This window comes from Sapajus apella, unplaced genomic scaffold, assembly GCF_009761245.1.
Source record: "Sapajus apella isolate SASKATOON/1434 unplaced genomic scaffold, GSC_monkey_1.0 scaffold66, whole genome shotgun sequence".
NCBI lineage: Eukaryota > Metazoa > Chordata > Mammalia > Primates > Cebidae > Sapajus > Sapajus apella.
In genome coordinates this window covers 10,988,448-11,001,785 of record NW_022437006.1, presented here as the reverse complement: position 1 = coordinate 11,001,785, position 13,338 = coordinate 10,988,448, and the positions used below count along the sequence as shown (strand labels likewise).

Sequence of the window (13,338 nt, the reverse complement as noted above, 5' to 3'; positions counted from 1 at the left end):
TTTACTCTTAATCCTTGCCCCAGTAGACCAAAAGAAACTTTTCGACACTCTGCAAGTGGTCGTTTGGCTGAGGCCTGATACCCACAGCATTCAGATAACTTGCCTTGGTGATAATGAAAATGATAATATAATTAACACATTACAGAGCTCTTACCATGTGGTAGACACTGTAAGTATTGTCACTCATTCATGCATTGAATGCTCATACAATGGTTACCATTACCATTCCTGTTATATAATTGAGAAAACTTTTAGTGTCAAAAGGTTAGCTGCTTTGCTCCAAGTCACACAGCTACTAACTATCAGAGTATAGCCCAATAACTAAGGTTTTCATTTTGTTTTGTTTCAATTTAGAAGAGCCTTCGCCAAACCTTTTCTACCAAGAGGCCAGGGGACAGAAACTCACATATTTGTAGTAGGCAGAGTCTTCAACACTCTCCTAACTTTTCCTCTTACGGCATCCTCTGGGATCTTAGGGCCTCTCATTACCTGAAATATGAAAATAGCCTGTTTAATTATTCATTTTCCATCACCTTTAATGAGGGGATTAACTGTCTAGCGAAACAAAAGGAAATAGTCTGATCTTTAGGCTGTATAAAAGTGATAATTACTAAAACCTCAAGTCGGTTTAAAGGAATAAATGAAAGGATTTTACTGATCTGGATGCAAATGAGTCATCAGGGTCACTAATTGAAGTCACATAATGGAGCAATGACAATGAGAAAATAAACATGTGCTAAAAATAATGTCTCCTTAATTATGTGCACAGGTGCTCTACAGAGTTTCCAAAGCTCCTTTACCTTACCTGATGTCTTAGGGTTTTGAGTTTGGGTGCAGAAAGGGTAGCAGGGCTGTGGCTTGCTGGGAAGACAGAGGAGGAAAGTCTGTGGGCATGGAGCAGGAGTCAATTCTGTCTCAGGTGTGGAAGAGGATCAGGAAAGTAGAGGCTAACTTAGATCTATTAATCACAACTTCAAGAACAACTGGTTCATTTTTCATTACTTGGCTGATTGGTTTGACCAAAAGTTACTGTGGGAATGATTCATGGAACCATTCCGCTGCACAGCATGTAAACTCAGCCTTCTAATCTAGACCTTTGCTATTAAAATGGTCATAAATAGCTGCGAATTACTACTGCTGTGCAACTCGTGACTTCATCATGGCTTCTGGCAGAGCAGATGGGAGCTACATTCCAGGTCTTGCTGTAGTGCCCATCTTTCCCATAGCATTTAATGAGCACAGGGTGTTAGGTGCTGCACAGATGACAAAATGGCATTCTCCTTGCCCTGTTCTCTTCCAAGGTAAGACATTTTTAAATGGCCATAAAGCCTTGAAAGTCTTCACGCACTGATAGTGCGTGACATAAATATATATCTGCTCAAAATATGGCAAATGCATCACTATTAATAACTCAAAGAGTCATGGGGATTCAAACAGTCCGATTCCTCTGCCAAAAGTTCAGAATGTTTGCTCAGTGCTTTGATTTTTTTTTTAACTCTGTTCTCGGTTTGCTTCAGTACATTTCCTATTTAGACACTCCACCGAGTGTGTGTCAAACTTTATCTGTGACCTTACTAGGACATAAGAGAGCATACAAGACAGGAATGAAAGGCCTTTAACATTATCGGGATTTTAAAAATTGTGCTTGTTTAACAAATATTTTCCATTTCTCTCTACCATAGCAACCATTACCTTCACCATATATGCAAAAATGGCTAAAGGAAAAGTGAGGAAACTCTTCTAAGCTACTTATACTGGTAATTATATTGTATTATTAGCTATTTCTTGAACAATAACTGTTTCCAGTCACGGCTCCTACACGTCATTGCTAAGCCTCTATGTTAAGTTAATAATCAATCCTACAAAGCAGGTGTTATTACCATTTTACACAACAAGCCTCAGCAGTTAAGTAACTGGCCCAAGCAGACAAACAAGGGACTCTCAGGACTGCAACTCAAACCCAAGGAAGGCAATTTAGCTTGCATCATATGAAACTGCCAGTAGTCAATCATTTCTGACCAAAAATGGGAATTTTATGGTTCAACCTAATACCAAAATGTGTTGCCCCTGAAAGGAAATCTAGACACTCCTCCTGATGTCAGAAAGATGCTTTGCAGATTGCCAGCATGTTGGATGGAAAACTGTATAACACAATACTGGGGTTAAAGGGATGGGGGAATGGGAATGTATTTGATTATCCTTGCAGCAATTACTGTTATTACAAGTAAAGACATGATGTGAAACTGCAAAAAAGTGGCAAAGTCTATCAATATATCTGCATTTTTGAATACATCCTATCTGAAATATATTTACATTTTTAATACACTTATATTTTTTGGATATACTCTATCTGAAAGTTTCTACATGTAATCATGCTCACCAGACTTTTCTAAGCATTGAAATGGCTTCTAGTATTTAAAAGCTAATGATGTTAAAATATGATTTTGGTAGACCATGCGTTTTAATGAATAGCTAGTTGACGAGTCTATAACGTGGATGTATTAAAAGGATAATTTGGTAAGAGCAATTTAGTTTCTTGGGAACTACCTGGGAGTCAATATCACAGTGCTTTAGAAAGAAGCTATTGTTTAGGACAAATGATTTATCTGAGTTCTATCTTAGAAATAATGCATATTTCAAATCTTCCTTTTAACTCACAGTTTTTTTCCATGTAATCTATATTACAATATATTTGATTATATTTTCCCATATAATCTTCATATAATCATAATGGGAAAGGGGGCTCATGATGATAATTGCATGGAAGATATCAGATTTGAGATACTGAAGAGTACACTTGATTTTAGTTTCCAACTCAGTGTTTTGAATGGAAATCTGAACTAACACCAAGTTAATGATAGCTTTACTATATTACCTGTGAAGCCAAAAAAATAACTGAAAGGGAGAGTGCTTGAAATGGAAGAATTCCTAATATCTTTTTCAGTATAATGATAAGCACATAGAAGAAAAAAGACTAGACTATTCATTGATGGATGGATGGATGATTCAGTTGGTTTCTACATTAACAATGACTCATGCTGTAAAATTGGAATGTTTAGAAAATAAATCCTACAATTGTACCAGAAAAGACAAGAACATAATATGATAGAGATCCAAGCATGCCAAAAACATTTTCTTTTATTTCTGTATATGACTTTTGAGTGTTCTGAATACTACCCTTGCCTTCTATGATATAGAAAAGGGAAATAAAACATTAATCACAGTCTGTCAAAAACTGTGGTCCTTTCTGAATGAAAATAATTCTTCTAAAACAGATTTATGAATAGTCCTAGATTCAAGAGTTTCTATTAATATTTCCTCATTGGCCTTAAATAGAATTTGTGAGAATGGCCCTTTTTCCAAGTAAGTAAACACTGCACAGTGTAGTCGCTTGGAGCCACTGGGTTTATACACCTGTGCCTGCATTGATGCAAATGTGCTCTCTGTCTTCTGTGTCTTCATCGGAAAGTCAGCATGATGAATGGCATGGAATGGACTGGAGTCTGAGAAACTATGGGCTGATGCTGGAGATGCCCAGATGGAATGGGAGGTAGGGCAGAATTGAAAGTCCCTTTCAATTGCTGATACTGGCTTCTTTTTTTTTTTTTTTTGAGACGGAGTTTCGCTCTTGTTACCCAGGCTGGAGTGCAATGGCGTGATCTCGGCTCACCGCAACCTCCGCCTCCTGGGTTCAGGCAATTCTCCTGCCTCAGCCTCCTGAGTAGCTGGGATTACAGGCACGCACCACGATGCCCAGCTAATTTTTTTGTATTTTTAGTAGAGACGGTGTTTCACCATGTTGACCAGGATGGTCTCGATCTCTTGACCTCGTGATCCACCCGCCTCGGCCTCCCAAAGTGCTGGATTACAGGCTTGAGCCACCGCGCCCGATACTGGCTTCTTTAATCAACACTTTATCAATATGACTGGGACATCTCTAAGTCTTTTTTTTCCCCCAAGACCAAGAAAAAGCTAATACAAATTTCTTGTCTTCCTCATTCTCTTCAGTTTTAGGAGGTCTCACAGAAGTGCAAGGACACACAGAAGTGCAGAGGGAGTGGCAAAAGGGAAAAGGAGGGTTTTTGAGGAGGTGTTATCTGAATATTCAGCCCAAAAGTTTTCAAAATATTCACTCTCAGAGAAGCAGAAGGAATATCCATTAGAATTATATGTAGAACATGTATCCATTCAAATGAGTGTTGTCTCTGTTAGTGTGAGAGCAGTGAGTATACAACGACAGTGGAGACAATCCTCGTTTTCAAGGCATTTACAATGGACAGAAGAGCTTATATAGTAAGTGGTGAATGGAGTGTGGGAGGAAGGAAAAGCTTTATGTGTGATGGTAAGTAGCCATCTAAATGGGGATAGTGAGTGATCTGCTACTGAGGTAATAGAATGTGTTCTGGTGCCCCTCTTGAAATAGATTACAACTGATGCCAAAAATGGTATTGTGAATTGTTATTCCTTACCGTTTCATGTGGCCTTCTCACTGCTGTGCTCTTCTAAAATGTTACTGGAAGAGTCAGCAAACTCAGTATTTGACAGTGTGAAAGTTTTTCAGATCCCGTTCTTCCTTGACGGGAGAGAAAAGGGCCAAGCTGAAGCACCTAGTTCCCAGGAGAGTAGGGGACAAGGAAGTCCCTTGGTCGGAATTGATTGGTTGCTAGGAATCAAATCTCATTCAAATTAACTCAAATTAAAAACAGGAGTTAACTGTAAAGATAAAGCCAGCAATTTTGCAGACTCCAGCAGGAAACAAAGTCCAGCTGGACTTCACAGTGACCAAAGCTGGGAAAGGAAGAGTCAGAAACTCAGGTCGATTGATCTCTAGTCTCTGACTCTTTCTCTCCTTTCTTTTTGGTTGTTTCTCTATTGACTGTCTTTGCTTTCAAAAAATATTATTATTATTAATTCCCTGTGAGTGTTGCATACTCTTTACTTTTTAAAAGCATATCTAATTTCCTTTCTCGATAGACTTTGGCTTTGTCTGTTTATTAATAATCTTGCTCTTAAGCAGCTATGATTGTCCTTGACTTCAGCTTGCATTGGCGCCAACCTCAGCCCTCGCTGGACAGTAGTGCTCAGCTGCAGTCCACAGTTACTGGCTGTAGTTTCCATAACTTGGCTCAGAATCATAAGAGAGAGTCTGATTGTTGTGGCCCATGAGTCTAGCCCTGGTCTCATCGGAGTGGGGCAAGGCAGACATGGGGTGGGGACAGGGCCACTTAGGCTTGTTCTTTCCAGCAGTGACTGTGAATAGCAGGAATTCTCTGAGATGGGAGGCAGCATACATGCACCAAAGCATGTCAACTACTAACCCTCCTTTTCATAGACTGGCATGGGGCAAGCCTTATGTGAAAATGGCAGGACCTTATTTGCTATGGCATAAACTAAGGATAGTGTTTGGAGCATGGATAGCAATTTGGTTTCTGGTTCTTCTTCTGCAAATTGCACAGAAAATAAACTGCTGCTCTAATAATGGCACAGCAATCACAGAGAATCTTTGGGTGAACTGAGGGGACCATGCTAGGGACTAAGGTATTTTTCATTCATTCATCCGATTAACTTTAGCAAGCACCTACTCTGTGCCTCATGCTAGAAGAGCAGAAGAGTCTTATATCCTCCAAAAGTTTACTGTACCAATTGCTCTTTGGAGTTTGTGTTCATTGGCTCTTCACTGAACCACAATTTAGATTTCACCACTAAGAAGTTCCCAAGATACTCTTGGAATCCACTGTACCTAAAATTTTCTAAAAGCAGAGTATTAACAAATTTAGATACAAAAACAATGATAATTTCTGGCTCTGAAAAATAAGTTCAGTCCAGTGCCTGGAAACAAAAACTAAGCAGAAGGACTAAAATAAACAAAATATTATCAGCCCTGCCTTCCCTTCTTCCCATAGGCGTGGCTTTAATGTGAGCTTCCAGTCATGAGGACTGTGTTTGCTCTAGGCAGATGTTTACGTGCGTTTTGATTCTTTAAAATCTAGGTAGGGATAAAAAGCTGTAAGAAAAAGGAAGAGGGTGCTCATTTAAGAAGTTGTAATTAAATATGTGTTTTGAAAGATGTATTTTCTACAGGTACATTTATCTTTATAGACATATGAGTTATTTTAGGTATTTCTAGTTGATACAGATAGAGGATCAAATTAGGCCTCAGGAGACTTCAGTTCAAGTCCTGACTCTGACAATATAAATGTAAATGTGGGTAAAGGTAAATCCTTGCCTCCCATGATCCTCTACTTCTTTGCTTTTTTGCCTAATTTATCAAGTTATTAAGGGAATGAACTGAGGGGCTAAATGTTAGGGGTTTTTGAAAATTGCAAAATATTATCTAGTAAGTGTTTGAATTTGACTGGGTATATTCAGTACTTTACTGAAAAAATCAATATTGCTGCCTGCCTGATCTTGCTGCTAAAGATATCTTGTACAGTTTTACATATCTCTTTTTGGTAATTATTTAATCAAATTCCTTCTCAAATATATTTTAAACTAGCATACAGTGGCACTATTCTAAGTTTGTTTTCTAATATAGATAATAGAAGCTAATTAAAGCACTCATTAGAAATGCAAACACATCTCCAAAGCAGACAATTACTAAACAAAGCAAGTAATATCTGTAATATCCTTTCATTGAAAAGTCTACTTTTAAATTATTGGTTTCTCTTAAAGCAATGGGTAGATTTTGCAAGTGAATCCAATCCACAGATTTGCTAAGCCCAGATTATGTTTATGAAAGGTATTGTGTTAGGTGCTGCAGAGTGGCAAGATACAAGAAAACTGCCTCTGCCCTCAATGAGCTTAAGAGAACAGGAAACAGAGGAAGCTAAATATAGATGAATTAATTTATGTGAACATTACATTACTATCTTCTATTTATATAGATATAATATATAACATGTATTATACATATTGACAGAGAAGACAAATAATCCTTTAGTCCTAAGACAAAGCCCAACAGTTTTAAAGATGAACAATTATTGAAATCAAAGTTTATCCAGTTAGCTCAAATAACATTTATATTATCAGAGCACATTTATCTAATGTATAAGATATAGATAATCTCTAAATAGCAATGACACTAAGTATTCCTAAAAATCTAGAAGTATTACTGACTATGGGATATGATGCTGTACAGAAATGGGTTTTCTGTGGGGCTGGAACACTGAGGCACAAGTGTAGTGCTCAGGAATGCTTAGACACTGACTGACTCTCCTCGAGATGAGAATGTGGTCTTTTGATATAAAACTTGGTTCAGAAACAAGGAGAATCCAATTATTGTAAGCATTTTCTTAAACTGAGTCATTAAATATAGAGAGTGTTTGTATAAATACTTCCCTGGCTAGGAATGTAAACACTAAATATAAAGTACCTGAGACAGAGCAAAAAAACCAAGCTTCTCAGATCTGTCTGACCCACAATTGGGCCAAAAATTAGAGTTACCAGAAAAGGAATTTGTAACAGTTATAATTAATATGAAAAATAAATAGTGAAATGATGAATACAAAGTAGAATTTCACTAGAAAGTTGGCAATCTGTGAAAAAATCAAATATACATTTTAGAACTCTAAACATAAAAAAAAAATTGAAATTAGGAACCCAAATAGATAAGTTATACAGCAGATGAAACACAGCATGATTAGTGAATAATGGGCTGGATCACTGACCTGGAACCCAGATAAATGGAAAGTATCTAGTCCTGAAGCACAAAGAGAAAAAAAAAAAAAAATAGAAACTATGGCAAGAACAAGATACATATGAAACTTCTCACATATATATGATTGGAGTTCCAAAAAGGAGAGAGAGAATAGAGGAGAAGCAATATTCAAAGAGATAATGGGAAGAATATCTACATACTGACGTAAGAACAAGGAACAAGATAAACAAAGAAAACTGAAGCTAACCACATCATGGTCAAACTGTTGAAAATGGAAAATAAAGAAAAAAATCATAAAAGCACCCAGAAGAAAAAAAGAAATTATCTTCAAAGAAGCAACAGTGAGATTCATAGTTGACTTATCAACATAAATTTTAGATGCGAGAGGACAATATTGTCAATTTTAAGTCCTTAAATAAAATAATTGCCAACCTAGAATTGTATCCTTCAAATATGAAAGTGGAATAAAGATGTTTTCAGAAAAACTAAAGGATGTTCTTCAGGCAGAAGGAAAATAATCTTAGCCTAGGCAACAATGCAAGACCTTGTCTCTATTAAAAAAAAAAAATAGTGGGCACAGTGGCACACACCTGTAGTCCCAGCTACTCCGACGGCTGAGGCGGGAGGACTGCAGGATTGCCTGAGCCCAGCAGGTTGAGGCTGCAGTGAGCCATGATTGAGCCACTTCATTCCAGCCTGTGTAACAAAGTGTGAGACACCTGTCTCAAAAAAAAAAAAAAAAAAAAAAAAAGAAGAGAGAGAGAAAGAAGAAAAGAGAAGAAAAATATGGACACGAAGGCAGAAATAAAAAACATTGGTGAGGGTAAATCATGGATATTTGTAAATTACTATTGATTATACAAGGTAGTAGTTATAATGTCCTTTGTAGTATAAGATCTATGTAGAAGTAAGATGTGTGGTAAGAACAAAATCAGGAGAGAAATCATTTAAAAGGTCTAAGGGTCTAACAATATCAGAGGAGTAGCAAAAATAATTTGTATAATTCTAATTTGTATAATTTTGTAATAAATCAAGGATATATGTTGTAATCTCTAGGACAGTTACTATTAGAATTAAGATGTATAACTTGAAAGGTTTTAGAATGAAAACATTGAATAATAAAAAAAAATTGGGGAAAGAGGGCAAAAAAGAACATAAAATGACAACAAAAGAAATATAAAAGAAAAAAACTCAATAGAAAATAAAAAATAAGATGGTAGCTATAAACTCAATTATGTCAGTGATTACACTGAATGTAAATGAGCTAAATTTACATTCAGTGTATAAAGGAAAAGCCAAATATACACGCAAATACAAACCTGGCCCTGCGCCTAAAGCTGTCCAGCTATACTAATAACAGACAATGTGAACTTTAAGGCAAGAAACATTATTAGAGATAAAGTGAGACCGTTCATAATTATAAATAGTTAAGCCTAATAGGAAATAATTACAATCCTAAATCTCTGTGCACCTAATAATACAGCTTTAAAATAAACTAAACAAAAATGGACAGAACAACAAGAAAAAAATGTACAAACCAGCAATCACAGTGGGAGGCATTATGCATCTCTTTCAAACATGTAGTAGAAAAAGTGAAAAATAAAAAATTAATAAGGATAAAGAAAATATAAACAGCACAGTTAACATATCTTTTCTAACGCCATGAATGACCACTTCGTATTCACTTCAGGTACACAAAGAATATTTATTATAATCAATATATTGCAACATGAAAAAAGTCTCAATTTCAAAATATTGAAATCTTTCAGAATGTCTTCTCTGACCACAATGGAAGTAAGCTAAAGATCAATAACAAAAATAGGAAAACTCAAGTGCTCAAAATTAAACAATATACTCTAAATAATCTGTGGGATAAAGGAAAAAAAACAGAAATAGTTTTTAAACTTAATAAAAATTACATTTGAAACATCATGTGAAGAAGCTAAAATCATGCTCAGAAGGAAATATATAGCCTTAAATTCCATATTAGAAAAAAAAGCCTGAAAATCAGTGATTTAATTGTTAATTTCAAGAAAGTAGAGAAAGAGCAGGAATCAAACATACAAAAAGAAATGATAAAGATAAAAGCAATCAAAGAAACAAAAATCAAACATATAAAAGAGAAAGACAATAAAGCCAAAGTCAGTTGTTTAAAAACAACAAAATCTAAAGAAGACAGGTCAAAGTAGAGAAAACAAATTTGCAATGGCAGCAATGAAAAAGGAGATAGCACTATAGATCATACAAGCATCAAAAGGACAATAAAGGATACTTTAAACAACTTTATGCTGATAAATTTGTCACTTTGGATGGATGAAATAGACAAACTCTTTGAAAACAAAATTTATATACCAAGACTGACAGGTGAAGAGATGAAAATATCAATAATTTAGTATACATTTTAAAAAAATTAAGCCCATTATTTTAAAAAAGAAAAGTCTGGGCTCAGATAGTTTATCCGTGAATTCTTCCAAACACTTAAGGAAAAATTAACAGATGTCTTGTACAATTCTTCCAGAACACAGAAACAGAAGGTGAGCTTTCCAGACTTAAAAAAAATTACAATAGCATAAACTTGATTTTAACACCCTGACAAGCATTGTGAGAAAGAAAATTGCAAGCCCATCTTTCTCATAAACATTACTTAAAAATTCTTAACAAAATATTAGGAAACCAAATCCACTGATACTATAAATGGAGAGCTAGTTTAGTCCAGGTGTGCAAGTGTGGCTTACCATTCAAAAACCATAAACATAATTTACCACATTAACAGAAAAAGAAGTAAAATCACATGAACATCTCAAATGCAGAAAAGCATTTGATAAATGCAGCATCCATTTGTGATGAAAACATGTAATCAATTAAGAACAGAACTTCCTTTATCTCGTAAAGAATATCTACAAAATATCCATTGCAAAAATCATTCTCAATGGCAGGATATTAAAAACCTCCCCCCAAGATTGGAACTGGGTCAAGAATGGCCACTATCATCATTCCATCCAACATTGCAGAAGGAAGTTACGCCAATGCAAAAGGCAAAAGAAAGAAACAAATGCCATGGAGACTGGAAAGCAAGAAATAAAATTGTCATTTCCAGACAATAAGATCATGCACATTCAAAATTTCTAGAGAATCTAAAGAAAAATTCTTAGAATTGATAAGAGAATATAGGAAGGGAGCTGGATATACAGTTGACATATAAAAATTAGTTGTATTTGTATATATTGGCAATGAAAAAATAGAAAATATAACATATTTATAATAGCATCAAAAAATTCAAAACACCTAGAAATAAATCTAATTTAAAATGTGCAAGATCTCTAACTGAAAACTAAAAAATATTATTGAAAAAAATTAAAGGAGAGCCAAATAAATGGAAGCATATGCATCATAGTAATTGGAAGACAATATTATAAAGATGTTAGTTCTACATTCATCCATGCAATTTTGATCAAAATCTAAGCTACAGGTTCTTTTTTCCCAGAAATTGACAAGTTTTCCTAAAATTCATATAAAATGTAAAAACTGGGAATCACCAAGTCATTCTTGAAGAATAAATATAGAAGACTTACAATATGAGATATCGGAAATTATTATTATAAAGTTATGACAATAAAAACTGTGTGGTGCTGGTGCGAGAAGATAACTGTTCAATGAAACACAACAGGGAATCCAGAAGCAGATCTGCACATATATGATGGCATGATTTATGATAAAGGTGATCCTGCAATGCAGTAGGAAAAAGGATAATCTTTTCAATAAATTGTGCTGTCAATTCAACATTCAAATGGAAGAAAATGTATTCTAATGTTTACTGCACATTACATACGAGTCAGTAGCAGATGGATTGCAGAAATAAATTGAAAGATGAAATAATAAAACTTTTAGAGTAAAACACCTTCATGACCATGGAGTCAGCAATATTTTGTTAAACAGAAAATAAACAAGTGAAAAATCACTAATAACAAAAGGAAAAAAAGTGATAAACTTAACTACATTAAACCTAAAAACTTTTGTTTCCCCCAAATTGAGTGAAATGGCAACCCACAGGATGAGAGAAAAATATTAACATATATTAATTTATATCTAATGTAAACACACATATATATGATTAAAAAACAGAAATCTAGAATATAATGAGCACCTACAGGTCAATAAGAAAAAGTTGAACAACTCAACAGCATAATGAACAAAAGTCCCATAAAACAAGATGTGTAAATAAACATATAGAAAATTGCTTGTTTAATAATTCTCAGGGAAATACAAATTAAAACCATAATAAAATAACACTTGCTATCCACTAAAATGGCTAAGATGGAAAATAAGTGTTGACAAGGATGTGAAGGAGTAAGAATTTTCATATACCACTTGTGGGATAATAAATTAATACGACCACTTTGGAGAACTGGGAATCACCACTAAAGTTGAATATGTGCATAACCTGTAACCCAGCAAATGGATTTCAAGGCATACACCCACTAGAAATGTATGCATATGTTCACCAAAAGACATGTATTAGAATGTTCATGGCAACAGTACTTATTAGTAGACAAAAATTGGAACAACCATTTGTTGGATGGATGGAACAAATGGTTGTTCCAATTTTTGGAACGATATTCCAAATGTTCAATGTTGTTCCAACAAAATGGCCTGGGAACAACAAAATGATTTAAAAAATTGTGATGTAGCCACATAATTGGGCTATACCAAGGGCAGTGAGAATGATTTACTACTACATACAAAAGTATGGATGAATCACTCCAACATAAAGATGAGCAGTAGAAGCCAGATATAAAGGATATATATTCCAATTATACAAAGTATAAAAACAGGTGAGCTAATCTATGTCGTTAGATTTCAGCAGAGTCGTTACCACTGGGAGGTTAGTGACTAGAAAGAAACAGAGGGAATTTTTGGAGTGCTAGTAATGTCCCGTTTCTTGATTTAGGTGATGGTTACAAGTGTGTAGTTGCCTTTGCTCTGCTAAACCTCTTCTATGCCTGGTACATGATTCTTGCCTCATGATTGTCTTTGCTGGAATTTTTTTTTCCCATCAGAAGGATTGGACAGAATTAATTTCTCCTTATGTAATTATTCAGTTCACCTTCAATATACATATTTATAATGATTTTATTGAGGCTCTGCAAAATGCCTGCATCTCACGATATTCTCTGGGCACTGGCTTTTTTCTCCACGTGGCTCCTCGGCTGTCTGATGTCTTTCTGATATGAGTTCTCTGTTCTTTGTCCATTTGCCTCTCTTGTGTGTGATCACCATTCTACCATATTTGTGATGTGTTGTCTTTGCATTCCATGTTATTGGGCTGATAAAGAAATAGGGAGAGATCATCTTTAATAGAAAGGGCAATTTTCTGACTTGAGCAGAATCATGAGGCCATTGTATTTCCTGTGTAATAAGACTTCAGGTCAGGCACTGTGGCTCACACCTGTAATCCCAGCACTTTGGGAGGCTAAAGTTGGCAGATCACTTGAGGTCGGGTTGAGACCATCCTGGCCAACATGGTGAAACCCTGTCTTTACTAAAAATACAAAAATTAGATGGGCATGATGGCAAGTGCCTGTAATCCCAGCTACTTGGGAGGCTGAGACAAGAGGATCACTTGAACCTGGGAGGGAGAGGTTGCAGTGAGCTAAGATTGTGCCCCTGAACTCCAGCCTGGG

The 13,338-nt window shown here is 35.4% G+C and overlaps 1 protein-coding gene across 2 annotated transcripts in view; it reads right to left on the bottom strand.

The window, feature by feature from the left end:
• LOC116530348 overlaps positions 1-13,338 on the bottom strand; it is a 132,614-nt gene that overhangs the window by 110,256 nt on the left and 9,020 nt on the right. For both annotated transcript variants that reach the window (XM_032248404.1, XM_032248403.1), the window contains exon 2: positions 407-489. In XM_032248404.1, the coding sequence (XP_032104295.1) occupies positions 407-489 (83 nt within the window). The remainder of the gene's footprint in view (positions 1-406; positions 490-13,338) is intronic.